Source organism: Etheostoma cragini, chromosome 7 (genome assembly GCF_013103735.1).
Source record: "Etheostoma cragini isolate CJK2018 chromosome 7, CSU_Ecrag_1.0, whole genome shotgun sequence".
NCBI classification, from domain to species: Eukaryota; Metazoa; Chordata; class Actinopteri; order Perciformes; family Percidae; genus Etheostoma; species Etheostoma cragini.
The window spans coordinates 22931504-22950302 of NC_048413.1; the positions used below are offsets into that span (position 1 = coordinate 22931504).

General features: G+C 39.6%; 1 protein-coding gene across 4 annotated transcripts in view; it reads right to left on the reverse strand.

The window, feature by feature from the left end:
- Nucleotides 1–18799, reverse strand: part of ctnnbl1 (catenin, beta like 1) — an 87043-nt gene that overhangs the window by 56337 nt on the left and 11907 nt on the right. For 3 of the 4 annotated variants that reach the window (XM_034877113.1, XM_034877111.1, XM_034877114.1), the window contains exons 1-8: nucleotides 18582–18780; nucleotides 17035–17268; nucleotides 14939–15045; nucleotides 13952–14091; nucleotides 13128–13225; nucleotides 8663–8756; nucleotides 3004–3095; nucleotides 2333–2405 (exon numbers count right to left, since the gene is read on the reverse strand). In XM_034877113.1, coding sequence (XP_034733004.1) covers nucleotides 2333–2405; nucleotides 3004–3095; nucleotides 8663–8756; nucleotides 13128–13225; nucleotides 13952–14091; nucleotides 14939–15045; nucleotides 17035–17268; nucleotides 18582–18611 — 868 coding nt within the window. In that variant the 5' untranslated portion in view covers nucleotides 18612–18780. Of the gene's footprint in view, nucleotides 1–2332; nucleotides 2406–3003; nucleotides 3096–8662; nucleotides 8757–13127; nucleotides 13226–13951; nucleotides 14092–14938; nucleotides 15046–17034; nucleotides 17269–18581; nucleotides 18781–18799 lie in introns of those variants that run through there. The other variant, XM_034877112.1, reaches the window with a different exon arrangement.

Consider the following 18799-nt stretch of genomic DNA (forward strand, 5'->3'; position numbering starts at 1 on the left):
ATATATATATATATATATATATATATATGTATATAGTTAGCTCAGCGTAGTAAATGGAATCCTATGTTGCCGGTTAGCCTGTTGTAAGTAAAAGAGAGCCAACAAAAAAAACAACAACAACCTAATTATTTCTTGTGGCCTGCGTATTCACAACAAGTACAAGTAGTAATGCAGATTAAGACTAGACGATTTCCTAGGCAGACATTGACTTGGGACTATATTGGGTGGAAGCACAGCCAAAGCACTGCTACATGGGTGCAGACATCACGCAGCATTTTAAACCCCACAACTTCCGTCAACAACCCCGGCATGAATAGCTGGCTATTTTTCCTAGACAATGTAGACAATGAATGGCAATGAACATGGTGGATTTTGTGAGGGACCAAGAGGATGACTTCTCAGTCAGTCGAGATCCAGAAGCATATCTCTACAAACCAGAGTTTACAGAAATAGAACAAGAGGAGGAAGAGGTTGCGATCACTCAACAGCCCAAGGACTTGACGCATCCTGCATATGATGATAAAGTCAACAGGGATAAACGCCAAATGGACACACAATACACAGCTGTCCATAGAGTAAGTGATTACTGTAAACATGACGCATGGTTATTTTACGGGATAAATCGACCCATATTACACCTGTACTCAAACAGAGTTGCTGTGTGATATATCTGCGCCCATGTAGCAGTGCTTTGGCTGTGGTTCCCAATATAGTGCCAAATCAATATCTGCCTAGGAAATAGCCTAGTCTTAATCTGCATTGCTACGGCCGTGGAGTCAGCGGTGGCTGTTGAGGGCAAAGTAAAGAAAAAGAGAAGGTGCCTTTCGAAAAATTGGAAAACAAGGGAATAGTTAGCCTACCCTCGGGACGACCAGTTCATGCACCGGACTTACTGTTGCACCTTTGCGTTGTCACAAAATGCAAACAATTTGGTCATATCAAGTGTACTGCCATACAGCTGGGGAAGCTGGGACCACAGGTGCAGAGTGTGTACAAACATTTATTATAGCCAGCAGATAAATCCTACTGACTTTAGTGGTATTGACATTCCCTCTAGCGTCACCATGAGGTTGACATTTCAGATAACAGGATGAATGAATGAATGAATGAATGTGTTTTTCATCCACACCTGTGTATCTTTTATTAAGTATGCCATAATAAAGCTGTTTTAGGCTTGAGAAATCTTCCCCATCTCTTTACCTCTAAGCACAATGTATCCATTGTTGGTACTGCCCTAAAACCTTGGAGCTAAAATATGTATTATTAATAAAAAAAGAATGTATTGAAGCAATTCACTTTGCACTGCACTTTTATAAATTTAAATTCCGGATAAAGTGGCTGGTAAAAAATATAAGTGACTGGTCAAATTGGGCATCTGCCAGCTACTGTGGTTGGTGGGCAAAAAAGTGAATTGTCCACCCTGCCAATGTTCACCAACAAAACTGTGCGCTTTGTATTTGTTGCTGAAGGCAGTAAAGTGTTCATAACCAACAGTAGCTGCAGGCATAGTTAATAAGTAAGGAGGAGATGCTCTTCTCATTCCCAGCAGCAAGTATTTTGACATTATAAAACCTTTCAGAGTGGAAGCTTTAAGTCAAATTTTACAGCAGGAAGTGATAATTACATTAAAATTAGCACATCAAGGATTCTCCCACATTGTCATTTTCTTAATAGTAGTCATGTGATTTGCCTTATTCTCACTTCAAGACACACAGTATTATAATAGGGAACATTATTCTTTTTGTTGAATTTTGATGATAAGCAGACTGAGTGTAAAATGTGGCCCGACTTCCACTTATCATCAATATGGCTTTTACCATTAATGTGGACCTGATAGCCCTGTGGCTAGCTAAGGCTTTACAATGTTTAAGTGAGGGAGGGAAAGGGTAGAGAAGATAGCAAATAAACAAGGAGAGAGAAAGTAAAGAAGTTGCACAGGAAGACTAAAAAAGGGAGTGGATAAATAGATGGATGGAAAAGAGTTAAATGGAAACATGAAAATAAAAACAGGAAATAAAAGAGTGATGAAGGAAGATGACAGGTAGGGAAGGGAAGGGAAAGAACAAAGGAAGTGACAGGAAGAGCATGTAAATGAGAGACAGTGATGGGAGTGGTAATCCTAAGAGAAGGAAAGGCTACAAAAAGATAAGAGGTAAAATGGGTAGAAAAACAGCTAAAAGAGAACAATCCAAAATGGGTAGAAAAAAAAAATGATGGAACGACAAAGGAAAGAGTAGAGGAAATTATGAACTAAAGGGAAAGAGAGGCCAACAGAAAAGTGAATGTCTAACTTTATTTAAAAGCCACAGACCATTTAGTGAATCACACTTACTGTCATTGTTTTGTAGCAAGATGGCCAGGATTTCACTGCAGTACAGCTTGTTAGCATCAAACGGCATCTTTGTCTGAGAGAGAAAAAGACCAAAGTCCAATTACCCCTCATCTTGAGAATCTCTTTTCTCCAAAGTATTAGAAAATCCCTTTGTTATTCTACAACAAAATATGTGTGTGTGTCTAGATACACATATAGATATACATATATTTAATTATTTCTTTTTTTTTTACCTTTAAACCGCTGGCTCAAATGGCTCAAATTACAGGTTATCAGATTATACATTCCATTGCATGCATAAAACAGGGTTTCAAGAACCCGGGTCTAGCCGAGGTTTCTTCCTCAGAGTTTTTCCTCGCCACTGTCGCACAATGCTTGCTTTTTGGAGGAAATACTAGAATCGTTGGAACTTTATAAATTATAACTAACAAATATTTTCTTAATCTTTTGATCTTGGGGATATTTGACATCAGAAAAAATCCAATTACAATTTCTTACAGTCCATGAAATCTCGTTTTGCCTGACTGCAAGGAAGAAAAAATAATTAAATACTGTATTTAAATAATTTCCCTATTTATCAGGTTAATTTTCTGTCACTTGGAATATTGATTGACTGATTTATCATTGCAGCTCTAAAAATAATATCATCCAATACAATGCCACATTCTCACCTTGATTCTCTTGAGCAGCCACTGCATGAGTCCCTGCTGAGCTGCCTCTGTGCACAGGCCTGGTCGGAACTCTGCCATGTTTTCTACGATAGCTGTGGAAGATGTAAATCAAAAACAAATAAAAATTTCAGCCTTCACATTTGGTGTCTGCCCTGCTTAAGTATCCTCACGCAAGTCACTAGAAACTTACCGGCTCCAGGGACAGCGCTACTGCTGACACCTTGAATTTCCTGACAGAGATCAAATAAGTTGGGATGCCCAAATCTAAAACGGTGGATCGATATTGGAACCGATACTGATCTCCTAAGTGGACAGGTTATCAGGAAGACATGACTAATCCCTATTAAATGCAGTTCTTTTCTCACTGTCACGGAAAACAGGAGCACTGATAATGAATTAGTAGCAGCAAATGCATTCAGCTGAGGTATTGGACAGAAAATGTATTCGCTCAAACACACTACTAATTAGGTGACGGACAAATACTGTACGTTAGTCTCCGGCTGTCACACATGACATCTCAACTAAAACACAGGTGGTCGGATGTTAGGGCATTTTCAGCATTAGTGACACACTGATTGATCCAAAGGGGAAAGTCAAATGACAGGTTGAATTGACATTTGTTAATTACCCAAAAGCAGATCAGAAGAAAATTAAAGTCTAAGGCGCATGCTTTCTCTATGTTGGTGTGTCTGCCTCAGTACATACTAGCATTTTTGTGTAGTCTATAATCAATGTTAACGCCACACTTTGAAGGACAGTGAAATACAAGTTTGCTTTTTATAGAATCATCTCTCATATTTAAGCCCGCCTCTGCCAAATGATATCTCTATCAGAGCAGACTGTAGCAGAAGGGGTCAGAGAGAGAAAGAGATTGTGGGGTGGTGATGAATGGAGGGAATAGACGAAAACTAAAGGGAATGGAGGGGAGGAAAAGGAACGGAGACAAATGAATGGAGAGGAAAAGCAGAAGAGGGGCAAAGGGGTGGGAGTACAAGTCAAAGATGAGGGATGGACAGCAGAGGGAATTAGGGAATATAAAAAGAGCACAACAAACATGGTAGAAAGAGTTGGGAGTAGGGGTGGAACGGTACATGTATTTGTATTGAACCTAAGTGGTACGGGTGTCACGGTTCGGAGCATGACCTTACACGGAGAATGTATGGTATCAAAAAATTTGCTTGCAAATTAATTAAAGTAATGCAGAACTAATGTAAGGCGGAACTACTGTTACATACGCAGGTTCTATAGGGACACCTAACCTGCAGCCCCGCATTAGCTCTGAAGCTAGTATCCAAGCTTCGCCTATGTATGGCGACTGCCAGAGAGTGGTGGATAAGAAGTGAGTGGAAACACATCTAACATGCTAACGGATATCCAACACCACCACCAGAGAATAAACAACAAACTTTGTATCCAAGAACACTTAAATCAGTGTTAATTACGTTGTACAGGACACAGACCGCTGTTGTGGATTAGTGTTACATTTCCAGCATCACAGCTCCAAACCATAACGATAGTTGGGACAGATGCATTGTTTCTTCAGGCTAACTATATTAGCTTTAGCCAGTCAGGGAGCAGCTTTCATCGATGAAAAATAGCCGGGAGACAAAATAACGTTGCATTAATGAGGTAATTTAGTTTGTCGTTGCAGAGAACAGAGATGCTTCAGTTTTATAGCTGATTGTCTTAATTTGTACAGATAATTAAAGATACAGATGGAGTCTGGAGATGATATGGGGTACTTATTGTTTACTAATAACATCTAACTTTACACACTTCAGGGTGTTGCAGCTATCTCAGCCGAGAGACTGGATAACACTAGCTGGTCCAGCCTGAGATATGCAAAAAAAATAAAAATTCCTTCTGCATTTTTGTTTTGCTCATACCAAACTGAGGTATAAACCGAACCGTGACTTCTGGGATATAAAGGACACAAGACAAACAAAATTACAAAAAAAAACAACAACTGGAGAGAGGGGCAGCTGATGATAGAGAAATGGAGAAATGGATGGAGAGGGAGGGTGCTGAGGGAGAGAGAGAGAGAGGGCCTTTATCAGTAATTCAAACAGAGCAGACAGACAGCATCCTGGTGGACAGCAGGCTCAGAGCAGAGCAGCCAAGGCAGACAAAAGGCTTATTCAAGCTTGGAGAGCTCCCTTGATAACATAAAACACACACACACAAACTTGAATAGAAGACGCACAGACACTGCTCCCTTGATATAACCCACACTCGCACACAAAGCCAAATACACACACCTAAACAGCCCTCCTGACACTAGGCCTCAATTTGGCAAGAAAAAAAATCATCTCAGTGGACTCATTCAACACAAAAAGAGCTGAGAGGCAGAAAAGTCTGATTCGTGTGAGGCTAAATACAGAGACCATGACTTCTCAAAGTATCTGTTGGCCCATGCAATATCCTCACCCTGATGTCTACATTTAATGACACCAACACAGATTTTGAATCTCCATAACTAAGAGTTTATACCTCAGATTACAACAAAACGGCTTTCTCTTTGTCCAAACATTAAAACGAGACACTGAAAAATGGGTTCAAATATCCAATTTTGTGTCTCTGGTGCTTCCACAAGCATACAAACTTGAAAAAAAAACAACAACATCCACGCTGTTTTAAGTGAGATACAGGTTACTTAATGTAGGGCTACAAAATTAATCAAATTTAAATAACGACCAAATCTGCATGATCGAGCAATAATTTAAATGCGTCATTGCATTCTTGGAATGCACCGTTTTTTGTATTTTGCCAAAAAAAAGCCAATCTACTGCTCTGTAAACTACTGTCTGATCATGCACCAGTCAGAGTTTTTCCCTGCAACGCGCACCCGCTAGATTCTAGATTAGACAGTCACGGAGGACAGAGTAACTTGAGGAAAATTCCACAACATTGCAGTCGGTCAGACGTTGGTCATAATGTTTACCAGTTTACCCTTTTGCCCTGTCTGTGTTGTTTTTCAGACAACAGCAGTGACCAGTGCTAGTTTGTGTCTGTTAACTCACAGGGCTCTAGGGTGCAACAAACATTTTTCCTAGGTCCCTCCGGTGCACCTAATGTCCTCGCATCCGCAGCCTCTCAACAAATGAAGCAATGTTGATTATATCGACTTGGTCTAATGTTGCGTTACAGGACCCATTTCTTCTGTAATGCCGTACCTGTGTTTGGATATCTCCTCTTACTCTCCACACAGACCCGCCCCCATTCACACACACCCGGCAACATGGAGAAACACAGCAAAGACAGCGGCGCTCCACACTTCTGACATTTGGCTACAGTTTTAATTGTTATTAACACTGCTATATATTGTTAAGCATGAGAGACAAACCTGTATTTATACCAGTGTTTCCGCTGGTAACTCTGCTATTGCGGCCGCCACAATGAAAAACATGGAAAAAGTTATTGAATGAAACTAACTTCAGGTCGTTGAGTAATAGCGTGTGAGATGGAGCCTGCTGGAACTGGGCGAGAGATGTGACCCATGGCTAGAATATCATAGTTCCTAAAAATGCAGCGCAGTGACGATACAGACATTTCATACACACCACGTTTGTAACTCCGCTGACCTGCCATTCAACCTGTGCAGACCCATTCATAATGAGTCAGACATCACTCTGTGAGTAGCACACGCTTCAGTCCATCACACTCCCCCTACCTTGTTTAATCAGTCTGTTCTTATTGTTAAAAAAGTGAAGGAGCTTTCTCAGAGAAATATATTTTTAGATATATCCTAGGCTATTTATTTCAGATACTCTTCTAATGTAAACAGCTGTATACTGTAATTTCAATCTGGAAAGGAAACCGTGCTTTTGCATTTAATTTTAATCCCAGTCTATTGTGAAAAGTGGCTTTGACCTTAAACTGAACATTTAGCTTACTTTGTAAAAAACAGAGGAATATATTGTTCATTGCCATTCAGCCGCAAAATCCAGAGATTTGAATATTATGATTTTTACTCTTGGACTAGCCAAGACTAAATCTCTAGCATAATATTTATGCACAGCATGGATGTGAAAGTAGTTATTAATAGCCTATGTGACAATAAAAAATGTTTTGGTTAAAATCAACAAATAATCGTGATAATAAATCGTGATCTTAATATTGATAAAAAATAATCGTGATTATCATTTTGGCCATAATCGTGTAGCCCTAGCTGAATGTATCCTGCCAACACACATTTTGTTACTTGGTCAGTACAAGGCAAAATTAGCCGGAAGAATTCTTCTAAACGAAGTCGCACCTCTAATTTTGCGTGGAATACCTGCAGACGAGTAAGTAGTTCTATACAATTTCTTTTGTAGATTAGGGTGAACTGGTGTGTGTTAGAGCAGTGTTTTGCCATTGAGAACAAGGTGGCTAACCTCTAGCAGTATTAGCTTCTACCTAATCCCTAGCTACTGCACATTTGCGACTTGCAGCATAGATGGAATAGAAGTGTGATGCCTCACTCTGTAGCTGAAACAGAGAACTCAACACACAGGGTGAAATGAGGAACTGCAGCAATGTGCAGTACAACAAAAATATGTTTTTTTCTAAACGTATCCTGGGACAACCTCAAAACATAATTATGAATCTGAAAATTAGCATAAAATGGGCGCTTTAAATCTAATTTAGTGATGTTGAAAAAAGGCCAGTGATGTTAACATGTGTGATGTTTTTACCATAGCTACAATAAGCTACTGCACTAAGCATGGTAAATCAAATCTCTGTGGTGGATGTGGTGGTGTCAGGTTATATGACCTTCTCAAAAATTTGAACGTGTTCCTAACTTTGAGAAATGTATAGCAGGCCATGTGAACCGATCATGAACCAAGACTTTTGACTTCTGTTTACCATAGCCGACAACAGCAACGAGAACACAAGACAGAAATTGAAAACAAAAAGAATGTAAAAATAGATGGGCGCGATAAGACTTAGAAGAACTGTGAATACAGTTGTCAATACCAAACTCTGATACTATTGTGGATTTGTACTTGTGTTCTTTGATGGCTAACACAGAACAGACACAAAACTGCTGTGATGCTTTCTTTTCTACACCGACTAACTTAATATACTTTTAAACCTTGCAAAGTATGTACAATATGTCAGTCTCCATATTTCATTTCTAGCACCTGCATTGTTTGTTAGTATAACTGGTCTTGGATTCTCCTCAAAACATAATGCATTTTTGAAAGCAGTATGCCAAGTTTTCATCTGTGTGATTCAGATGTATTTTAGCGCACATTGGGCAGGTGACAGTGGAATGACTGTAGCTCTGTGTCGGTCCTACACCCTTACGTTTCTGGTCAAAGACTCAGTTTGGTAGTATAGGGTGAAAAATTAAGCTCATTTTTATGAAAAGCCAATAGCTGAAAATGTACTGCGAAATAGTCCACAATACATTTGCTGTAGTTCAGTCCAGCCAACCTGGTCAAATCTGGTTACAGGTTAAAATAAATAACTATGTCACTTAAACAGATATGATATGAAATTATGGAGTGCTGCTTTTATTATGTCTATAATGAGTCCAGTATATGGCAATCAAATTGTGGGATGATGAAATTATAAACTCAAATCAACATTAACTGAAATACAATTTCTGTTTATGTCGATGGCAGTTTGCTTTTGGCAACATATGTCAAGGCTATTGTGTACATCTCCTTACCCAGTGTGTTATAGATGCCATCAGCCTCCTCCTTCACCTGTTCATCCAGCCGCTCCATATTCTGCACCAGCAAGGCCACCACCTGACCCTCCAACTACAGACACAGAAAGATCAAGTTCAGTCTTCTGACACATTTTTACTAGTCCGACGTGGTCATACTCAAGATTTAAGTCAGAATATGAGTCTGATACTGCTCCATTGGGGTGTGATTATGGGGCGTGTTTCAAACAAAAGAGATTCTGTACCCAATTGGATAGACCTACAACCAATCAGAGTAACGGAATTCAACTTAACTGTCAAGACCGAGACAGTGTACCGTCTCCATTGCAACCACTCTTTGCACAAAGCACTTCCATCAAAAAGTCTGACTTTTAGACTTGTTTGTAGTTGGATATATCATTTATTTTGTGTAAACATAAATGTGGATAACATTAGTGATAGTGAGATGCTTGCTACAGTTTCATTTCTAAAGATGATAACACATTTTATTTCTCTGATTCGCGGCTTTGTTCTAATGCCACTGGGCGCTCCCTCTCTACAGTCACTCTCTCTCTTCAAAATATAACGTCATCGTGCTTTTAAGCAGTTGTTGAGGCTCCCTCTAAAACTCTGCCAGTTCATACAGCATACATACATTTATATAGTTTATAGCTGACTTTACCAGCTGACTTCTCTATTGGCCGTTGAAACAGGTAAAGTCTCTAATACCGGCCTCTGTGACTTGACAGCTAAGTCGCAGCGACACCATCAGCTGCTTTGAGTCGAGCTGTGACAGGCCAGTTAAGGATTTTAAAATGAATGTGCTGTTGATATCTTCTACAGGTAGGTCCAGAAATATTTGGACAGTGACACAATTTTCACAAATTTGTCTCTGTGCCCTAGCACAATGGGTTTGAAAAAAATCATTGAGATGAAATTGCAGTGAAGAGGGTTATATATCACAATTGGAGGAAGGGTTTAGGAATTACACATAGTCCACTCATTTCAGGGGACCTAAAGTAATTGGACAAATTAATATAATCATAAATTAAATTTTAATTCTTAATACAATGCAGGTGATGACTGCCATAAGTCTGGAACCCATAGGCATCACCAAGCATTTGGTTTTCTCCTTTGTGATGCTTTGCAGTTCTTTCTGCCTTGAGTTTTGTCTTAAACAAGTGGAACGAACGCTCAATTGTATTGAAAACAGGTGAGTGACTCGCCCATTGTAGAATATCCCACTTCTCTGTATTGAAAAACTCCTGGGTTGCTTTTGCAGTATTTTTGGGGTCATTGTCCATCTGTACTGTGAAGTGCAGTCCAATCAACTTTGTTGAATTTGGCTGAATATGAACAGACAGAAGGTTTCTATAGACTTCAGAATTCATGCAGCTGCTTCCATCTTCTGTCATTTCATCAATAAACACTAGTGACCCAGTGCCACCGGAAGCCATGCGGGTCCACGCCATTACGCTGTCTCCACCATGTTTTATAGATGAGTTGCTGGGCTTTGGATCAAGAGGCGTCCCAAGCCTTCTCCATACTTTTCTCATCCCATCCTTCTGCTACAGGATGATCTTAGTTTCATTGGTCCAAAGAATGCTATTCCAGAACTGGGCTGGCTTTTTTAGATGTCTTCTGGCAAACTCCAATCTGGCTTTTCTATTCTTGAGGCTTATGAATGGTTTGCACCTTGTGGTGAACCCTCTATATTTGCTCTCGTGAAGTCTTCTCTTTATGGTAGACTTGGATAATGATACGCCTACTCCCTGGAGAGTCTTCTTCACTTCACTAGATGTTGTGAAGGGGTTCTTCTTTACCATGGAAGAGGACCTGCAATCATAAACCAATGTTGTCTTCCGTGGAGTTCCGATCATTTTTATTCTCAGAATGTACCCAACTGTTGATTTGGCCAGTCCTAATGTTTCTGCTATCTCTCTGATGTATCTTTTACCACAGCCTAAGGATGGCCTGCTTTACTATCATTGAGAGCTTCTTTGACCGCACGGATTTGCAGCCACAGCTTCCAAACTTTTTTTTTTTTTTTTTCCCGGCTCTATCTAACACATTACTGCACTTTTAAAGCTCATCTTGCATTAAAACGAAACCTGACATCAGTCAACCCACAAACATGTTTCCCCATCTCATCTCATCTCATCATGGCTACTGTGTACTATGAAGTATATTGGAGTTGGGCATATGGATAAATACAATCATTTTATTATCTTTATAAAAGGAGAACAGAACACTTTTCAATTGTCTCAAGTTTCAATGTTTTCCAATGCCTTGGAAGTATGTCAACTGAATACTTATCTTTATATTTTGCAACATTATGTGATGATTGAGAAGAAAAATGAGAAGTTTGTTTCACAAAGATAACACAATGCAGAGGCAGGGATGGCAAAGTGAATGTTCACTTTCAAGCTTGAATCTTGGCAGAAGAAACTTGGTTCCTGCTTCTAAACGTGTCTAAGTGTTATCAGTCAAGTCAAGATTGGAGAATCATAGCCTAACAGAGCTTGCGGGGTGCCGACTGGCTGAATAAAAGTACTATTACGGATGGAAGAGGACAACAGTCAACACAGATTTATGAGCCACAAGAGACCATTGTGGATCATTTTAATTCATCTTATCAAGGATAACACCTGGCCTTCTGGCAACAAGGACAGAGGAGCTGGCGCTTACAGCAAAGAGGAGAGAGAAATGGATTCAACCAAGCCCTGCTGCCCTGAAACCGTTTCCCTTGGAAGCAGCTGTAAAGAAGAGTGTGGTGGCGCTCCATTGCATGGTAAATGGTATCCATTTATATAATACCTTTATCCTGTGAGCACTATGGTGCCACCTGAGCTACTATCTCACCCACTATCACATCACAGCCGAATTCACACACACACACGCACGCACACGCCAGGGGATTTGACACTTATGCAATTGTCCCTACAATTGCTCCTGTCAGATACTTACCAGCCAACTAGTTAACAAAAAGAAAAAAACCTTATGATGTGCTTAGAAAGATTTGTTTTTTGAGCCCTTATTCCATCTTTTAAGTCAAAATTGACATTAACTTATTTCAACTAACGACATATTATACTATAATGGAAAGGCAAATCTAATTAGGTGCAATGTCATTGCCACTACAATGTCAGATGGTCTACTGCGCTAGCTACATTCAGAGTTTTGCTTGCATCCTAAAGCACATTTAGGTTGAACAGTCCAACAATAAAGCGGTGTATAGATGTGTTTTTGGAACTGGTGACAATTAGTGGAGTGCTGTGGTTTGGAGCAAACAACTGCCTACACAGCAATACACTATGCCTCTTCTTTTCTGTGTCATTTAGTCCAGGTCACAACTGCTAAACTAAAAGGCAGAGATTTTCTCAGCTCTGACAACGCTCTGCTCAGTCTTAAAAGAAGCCAGCCATTATTATACAGGTTATTGGTTGCGGTTAACGGTTAAATAATGTGTCACCTGACATACAAATCGTTATTTTTCTTATTCATATAATCACTCTGTGCCTCAATGTATTGTCTCTACTATGGAATTAAAGAGTAAAATATATATAATTACACTGCTTAAAGATCCTTGAAACATCATGTAAAACAGATCAGTCATTGTAGCGAGAAACAACTGCCCTGATGAATGCCACTGGGATGTGGCCTGGCTCAAAAACGTTCTACGTTCAAGCCAACAGATTCTTTGATGAAGTGTCATAATGATGGCAATGAAGGAGCCGCTGCACACAGTTCTGTCCTCTATTAAAGGAATATCTGCACATTATTGCAGTTTGACCTTTGTCTGTGTCACTCTAAATGTCAGCTCACATAGTGGGGTATCAAATATAGTCCCTGGTTCATAGACAGCACGACAGGCTCATCGACAAAACAAAATACAGAATATGGCTAGAAGTACAGAGAGGACAGACAAAGAATATGTCAAACAAAGAGCTGATGCCAACAGACACAGTTGGCGGGGGGGGGGCTAAAGATAGATAACTAAAGAGCATAAAGAGGAGATGCTATAAGTATATGGTTGACATTCCAAATTTAAAAAAACTTTTTTCTCCCTTTGACCATTTCCTTGTGACTTTGTAAAATCTCAAATCTATTTTATTGCCACAACAACTCACACTGGTATATAGCTAAAAAGAGTGTCAAAGATACATTAACAAGAATGTAACCATGACAGAAAGCACAAAGTTAGTTAAGTTACAGTAAGTTCCCAATGTCTAACAATTTTATTTTAAATTATCATAATTCTCCATTTAATGATCTGTTAGTGATGTCTTCGGCAGAGAGAAAACAATGATTATACTACATCAATCAATATATCAAAAAACAGACAGACGCTGGCCTTAAATGATTAATAGCATTAATCTATACCTTCTTTCTGGTTTGGATGCCTGAGCCCAGGAACTTTAGTATTGACTACACAAATAGCTGCTTCATCAATACCATCAAAGAATGATGTAAATCCTGAACTCACCAGAGCATCTATGAGTACCTCAGCTCCCTCCTCGCTCTCTTGGAGCGTGTCGATATCTGTCAGCTCCTGCAGTAGGTCCACCACTGCTATGGCAACATGTAGTTCAGGCTAAGGACAATAAGCTTGTGTTGGAATATTCCACCGGATATCCAAAAATCGCCGGCAAAGATTAACAGGCCAGTGTTTTCCCTGCCAACATAAAGTTTGGGTGCAGCACCCAAGCAGTAATAATTGTATTTTGTTCCTAATGGACTTTCTTAGCAAGTTTAGCCTTTAAGATTTTTGAGTGATTTTTGTATTATCTGCTCTAGCTTTTACAATGTTAAGACACAGATCTGGTGATAACAACTGTCTAACATGATGTGAAAAAAAGAAGCAAAACTACCACAAAAGGGACACAAACCGACACCAAATGACCAGGGACTCAAACTAACTCCACAGGAAACAAAAATGACCAAAAAGAGACACAACACACCAACAAAAAGACGCAAAAGCCCACAAAAAGACTAAATTACCCAAAGAGACACAACAATTATTTTTTGAGAATGAGAATTATGTTTTGAGGAAGGACACCTAAATCCACCAGCCAAATATGTGCACTTAAGTCTTCCACAAAGCTTGGGAAAACTCTGTACGCTATTTCAGGCTTTGTCTGCACAGGCACTACTTTGTGGTCATTGTTGGTCTCTCATGGAATTTGTCTACAAGAAAACAACAGAATATCACCAGACCTATTTTTTGAAGGCCGGTGTGTAATACCAAACGCTATTTTAATTGTTTAAAATTGACGGACTGTCTGAATCCATCCACAACTGAAAGGATATCTGTGTTTTCATGACTGAGAAGGCCCAGCAGTGAGTGGACGGAATTAAGCTCCACCAGCAGGTGGTAGAGGTCTGGCATTGTGGCGATCACGTGCATTTCCTGGATGATGTCATTCAGATCCAGCTCCGACTCCATGAACCTGGTTTAAGGAGCAAGACATTTTGGTTAGTATCTCAGAGTTGTATGTAACCATTCATCTTAAACCATTAAGTGCAATAGAGCTTTGGTTATTATATAATAAGACATTAGGGCTGATACTAATGATTATTTTGGTAGTTGACTAATCTGTAGATTTTTTTTGTTCCGATTAGTCAATTAGTCAACAATTATTTTTGCCACGCCCTCAATCTCTGCTTCCTTTGGGCAGGGCTCCTGTACCGGGATCCAGTGCATGTCTTACCTCACCTGCTCAAGTCTGTGCACCTGTGAATATCACCTAGTTGTCCTGTCTATGCCTTAACATAACTTCAGCTTCCATAGCAAATTAGATGTTTTGTTTACAATGAAATAGCCATAACTATGTAATTAGACATCCAAGGAAAGGGGGTCTCTAACTATCTAACAGTATGATGTTACCTACCCAGGCAGTAACTAATCAGTGACCCTCTCCCTCGCACACACATTAGCCAACTGTGGCAGACTCGCTAACTCCTCCTTTTCAACATAAAATAAAAAAAGTTTGCAGGTCGCTCAAGTCCAAGTAGTTTTAAAAATTACTCGCAAAAATGGTCGTTTGGTTGCAGTCCAAAGCCTGCCCCTTAAGAACAAATCTGGAACAACAAGTCGAAAATTACATTTTGCATCCACAAATTTTGTCAACCAAGCGTTGCAGCCCTTTGAGACACACAGTATAAATTTACCAGACGTGTTAAAGCATCTGAGAAAAAATGTAATAAACATAGTTAAATCCTCATGAAAAGCTGTCTTAATTCATTCAATATGTCAATCCTCAGCAAAACATTGTGAACTGTCAGTAATGGGCTTACTTCTCTGGGTTGTCCGGAAACTTAATCCTTAGTTCCTGATTTTTGTACGACCTTTTCTCAAAGGTCAGGATCATTTTCTTCACTGAACTCTCATCCACCGGCTCCGCCTGTTTGATTAGTGGAAGGAGAGAGAAGAGAGGAAAACATGTATGGGAAGACAGAGAGAAAGAAAGAAAAGGATTTAATTGAGGCGAATGCTGAAATAAAGAGACATATGGGTCACCCTAATTACATGGGGGTGCAGTGGAATAGCCAGAAGTTTCCTACAGTCAGGGTGAATGTGAGAGGTTTTTAATGGAAAGGGAATGTATTTGACCTGTTGATGGCTTAAAAGCCTGTAAAGTGTTGGGACACATAATGGCAGGTTAGGAAGTTACAATTGCCTGAAATTATGGAAAAGTGCAGCACTTTGCTCTGAGTAACGCTTGACACAGTGAATACTTGAAAAGGCTGCAGTCTCAGGATAATGAGAACATGATAAAAAATGTTCAATTTTCTAATGGTATTAATAATATAGCAAGACTGGTACTGACAACGGGTTCGTTTTCCCCTGAAACAATCACAGTGGAACTTTCCTGGTACAGGCGTGTGTCATGAATCTTCCATGACCTTTTCCCTATCTCACAATAAAACAGACAAAAGGTATTTATGTTAAGGGTGGGAATCACCAGAGGCCTCACAGTATGTCACGATATGATTTTATTGCAATATAAAATGCCATGTATTCTCGAAACTTGGGAAAACAGGCATTGCATTTTGTTCAAAAGGCTGTCTATAAGCAGTGATTGCCAAGAGTGCGTGTTGGAGAATAGTGCTGACACACGCTTCACACCACGAGTGGGCACGTGCGCCATCCGACAGAAAAGTGAGAGAAAGAAAAAAATTAAAATAAAAAGACTTAGAGGGATAACTAACCAGTGGAGATTGTGTGTGTGTACATCCGTGTTAGCTGCTAGCCTGCTGCTACTTAGGTTGGACGTGGCTGTTGATTTAATAGAATGGCGATTGCTGAACACCCTTGCTCACATTTGTATTTTATGTGCATTATTTACAACATGCTAGAGTAGTTACACTGCATTAACATAATGTAATTTATAGTGTTTTTTTATATTATTGGCTAGCCTATATCTAATTACTTTGTATTGTGTGTGGTGGCCTTAACAATGGTATTTTTTTACAGAATTTGACCGGCCTAAAATCAGCAAATGTCAGACTGACAGGCCAGTCATGGCTGATCAAGTGAAAATCAGCCATTTCCGGTCACCAGCCAATCAATCGGTGCATCTCTACCTCTAACTGCGTGTTTCGCCGTCAAAATGGACGCAAATCTCCCGAGACGACATTTAAGGTAAGCACAAATTAGCTGAATTGAGGTTAGAGAGACACTGGAGTAAAACTTAACTACTTGCTTTTATCAGTATTTGTGGTAGTCATTTCTGAAAAGCAGCACATTAGATAATAACACAAAGTTCTCTGGCATTCATTCTCTATATGTTTATGTTTTCATGTTTCACAAAGGGTTTAACTTAAGCCAGGCAACATAACTATGATAGCAAAACACACTGGTATTGGATTGGTACTCCTTATTGGTCGATACAAGAGTTGAAGTATCGAAATTGGTATTGGGAAGGAAAAATATATATATATATATATATAAAATATTGCTAACATATTCCTACATAAAGGTGCAAAAGTAGCCCAGTGCTGCATTAGATTTGGTGATATTTCCTCACTAATGAATTCAACATTTTGGACAGTGTCAACAAAATACACAGTGACATATAATATCCAGTATGTAATATATTATCAACAACACCTGTAGAACAACACCTGCAGACGCATTATAAAAGTAGTTATAATTGTATAAATGCTACTTATAGCTATAATATACATTACTAAGACATAATCAGAGTGAAAATAATGTCAATAGTGTGTGCTCATGTTCATTTTTTGTAAGATGACAGTGACAAGTAATTCCTGTAACAAATTGTGCTGCTCTTCAATCGTGAAATACAGTGGTTTACAACTATGAATAAAAGAGGAAGACATTTGCAAATAAAGGCTTGAGATAGTATCATTTAAAAATGTGTACCCACCTCAGGTTCTTCTTCATCCTGGTCCATCAGTTTCTCCAGGATCTTCTTCTTGTCCAACACAAGATCCTCCGACTCTCTCATGTCACCCCCTACTTCCAGTCCTAATCCTGCTTCCCGGTATCTGGCCAACTCCCTGGCACTTAGCCCTTTCTGCTGCTTCCCTCCTCTGGAGTCCTCATCTCCGCCCGCTGCCCCTTTATCCTCCTCCTTGGGACGCTTTGCTCCTCTATCAGGCTGAGAAGAAAGGAGATGAAATGATTGTACACAGGAATTTGGTCTGTTTGGAAAAGTATATCATTTACATAGAGCTATGCTGTGAGTTCTTGAAATGTCTAAGCTCATGTAAAATGATGTGGAACTTTAAAGGACAGAAGCTCAGTCGGCAGGGAGTTGGGTTGGGAACCGGAGGGTTGCTGGTTGAAGTCTACATATGGACCAAAGTATGGTGGTGGACTGGTAGTTGGAGAGATGCCAGTGCAACTCCTGGGCACTGCCAATGTGCTCTTGAGCAAGGTACCAAACCCCTAACTGCTCGGGGCGCCTTTCAATGGGCAGCCCCCTCACTTGGACATCTCTCCATTAGTGCATGTATAGGTACTGAGCTTGTAGGTGTAATTCAGGCCTGTGTGTAATAACAAAAGAGGGTTAATTGTAATTTTCCCTTGTGGGACTATTAAATAATAGATACATAAATGTAATGTATATTATTTAAAATTTTCAACCACTATTATAGAATGCCTATTGACAACAGGCTGGGACTAGCTAAAGTTGCTCCATTTACTGTACAGTTAATTGAAGCGGACTGTCCACGACATTGTGAACTTATAACTAAACTACACATTTCATACATAAAGGTTAAGTCGAGATAAGTAATAAGATGCATCGTTGTATCCCACAAGTATTTCCATGAACCTGAAATGACCGAACATATCAAACAAGACCACCAAAACTCAATAAGGTAATTGCATCCGGACCTTTTCAATAAATCATTTTGTGTTAAGTTTGTAGCTAGGTCTAGTATGTTAATAAAAAAAACTGCATCAATTACGAGAATGGTTTTTGGCACACAAGAAGGGACGTAACCGAACTGACCCCCCCCCCCCCCCCCCCCCCCCCCCCCCCCCCAGACAGTGTACAAATGCATAACGTTACGTGTTTGTCTTATGATTCTGTATATAAACTTAATGTATGCAATAATAGCTAGCACCAGTGTAACTTAGTGTTGAAGCCTCTTTATTCATTATTTCCTGCCACACAACTTAGCTATCAAACTGTCCAGCTAGCACGCTAATTGCTAACGTTATTTATCGATAAACGAAAACTAGAATTACTTTGCACAAAGGTAACTTTATGCAATTCACCGGCGGTTAACTAACGCTAACTGACGTATACAGACACAACAATGTAAATAATGGGACTAACTAAAGCCTGCTAACAGCAACCGGTAACGTTAACTGCTAGCATTGCTATCCCTAGCTAGCAAACCAAGAATGAGACAAGTTAGAGTTCCCCAACATCGGTAAGCGGACTAAGATGTCTAACCTTACCTGATAATTTAGGAGCTCTCCAACATCCATGTCTCCGGGTTAAAAACCTAAACGTTAGAATGTTTTTCTTAAGTTTACGAAGTAAAATCAGAGTGTACAATAGAGCAGTTTGCTTCACGGATAACACAACAAGCTTTCCACCATACACATGCTTGCCGTAAACCAGTAAACCAGCAACAAGGTTTCCTGTCGTCGCAAGATACTGCCGTAAATGTGTG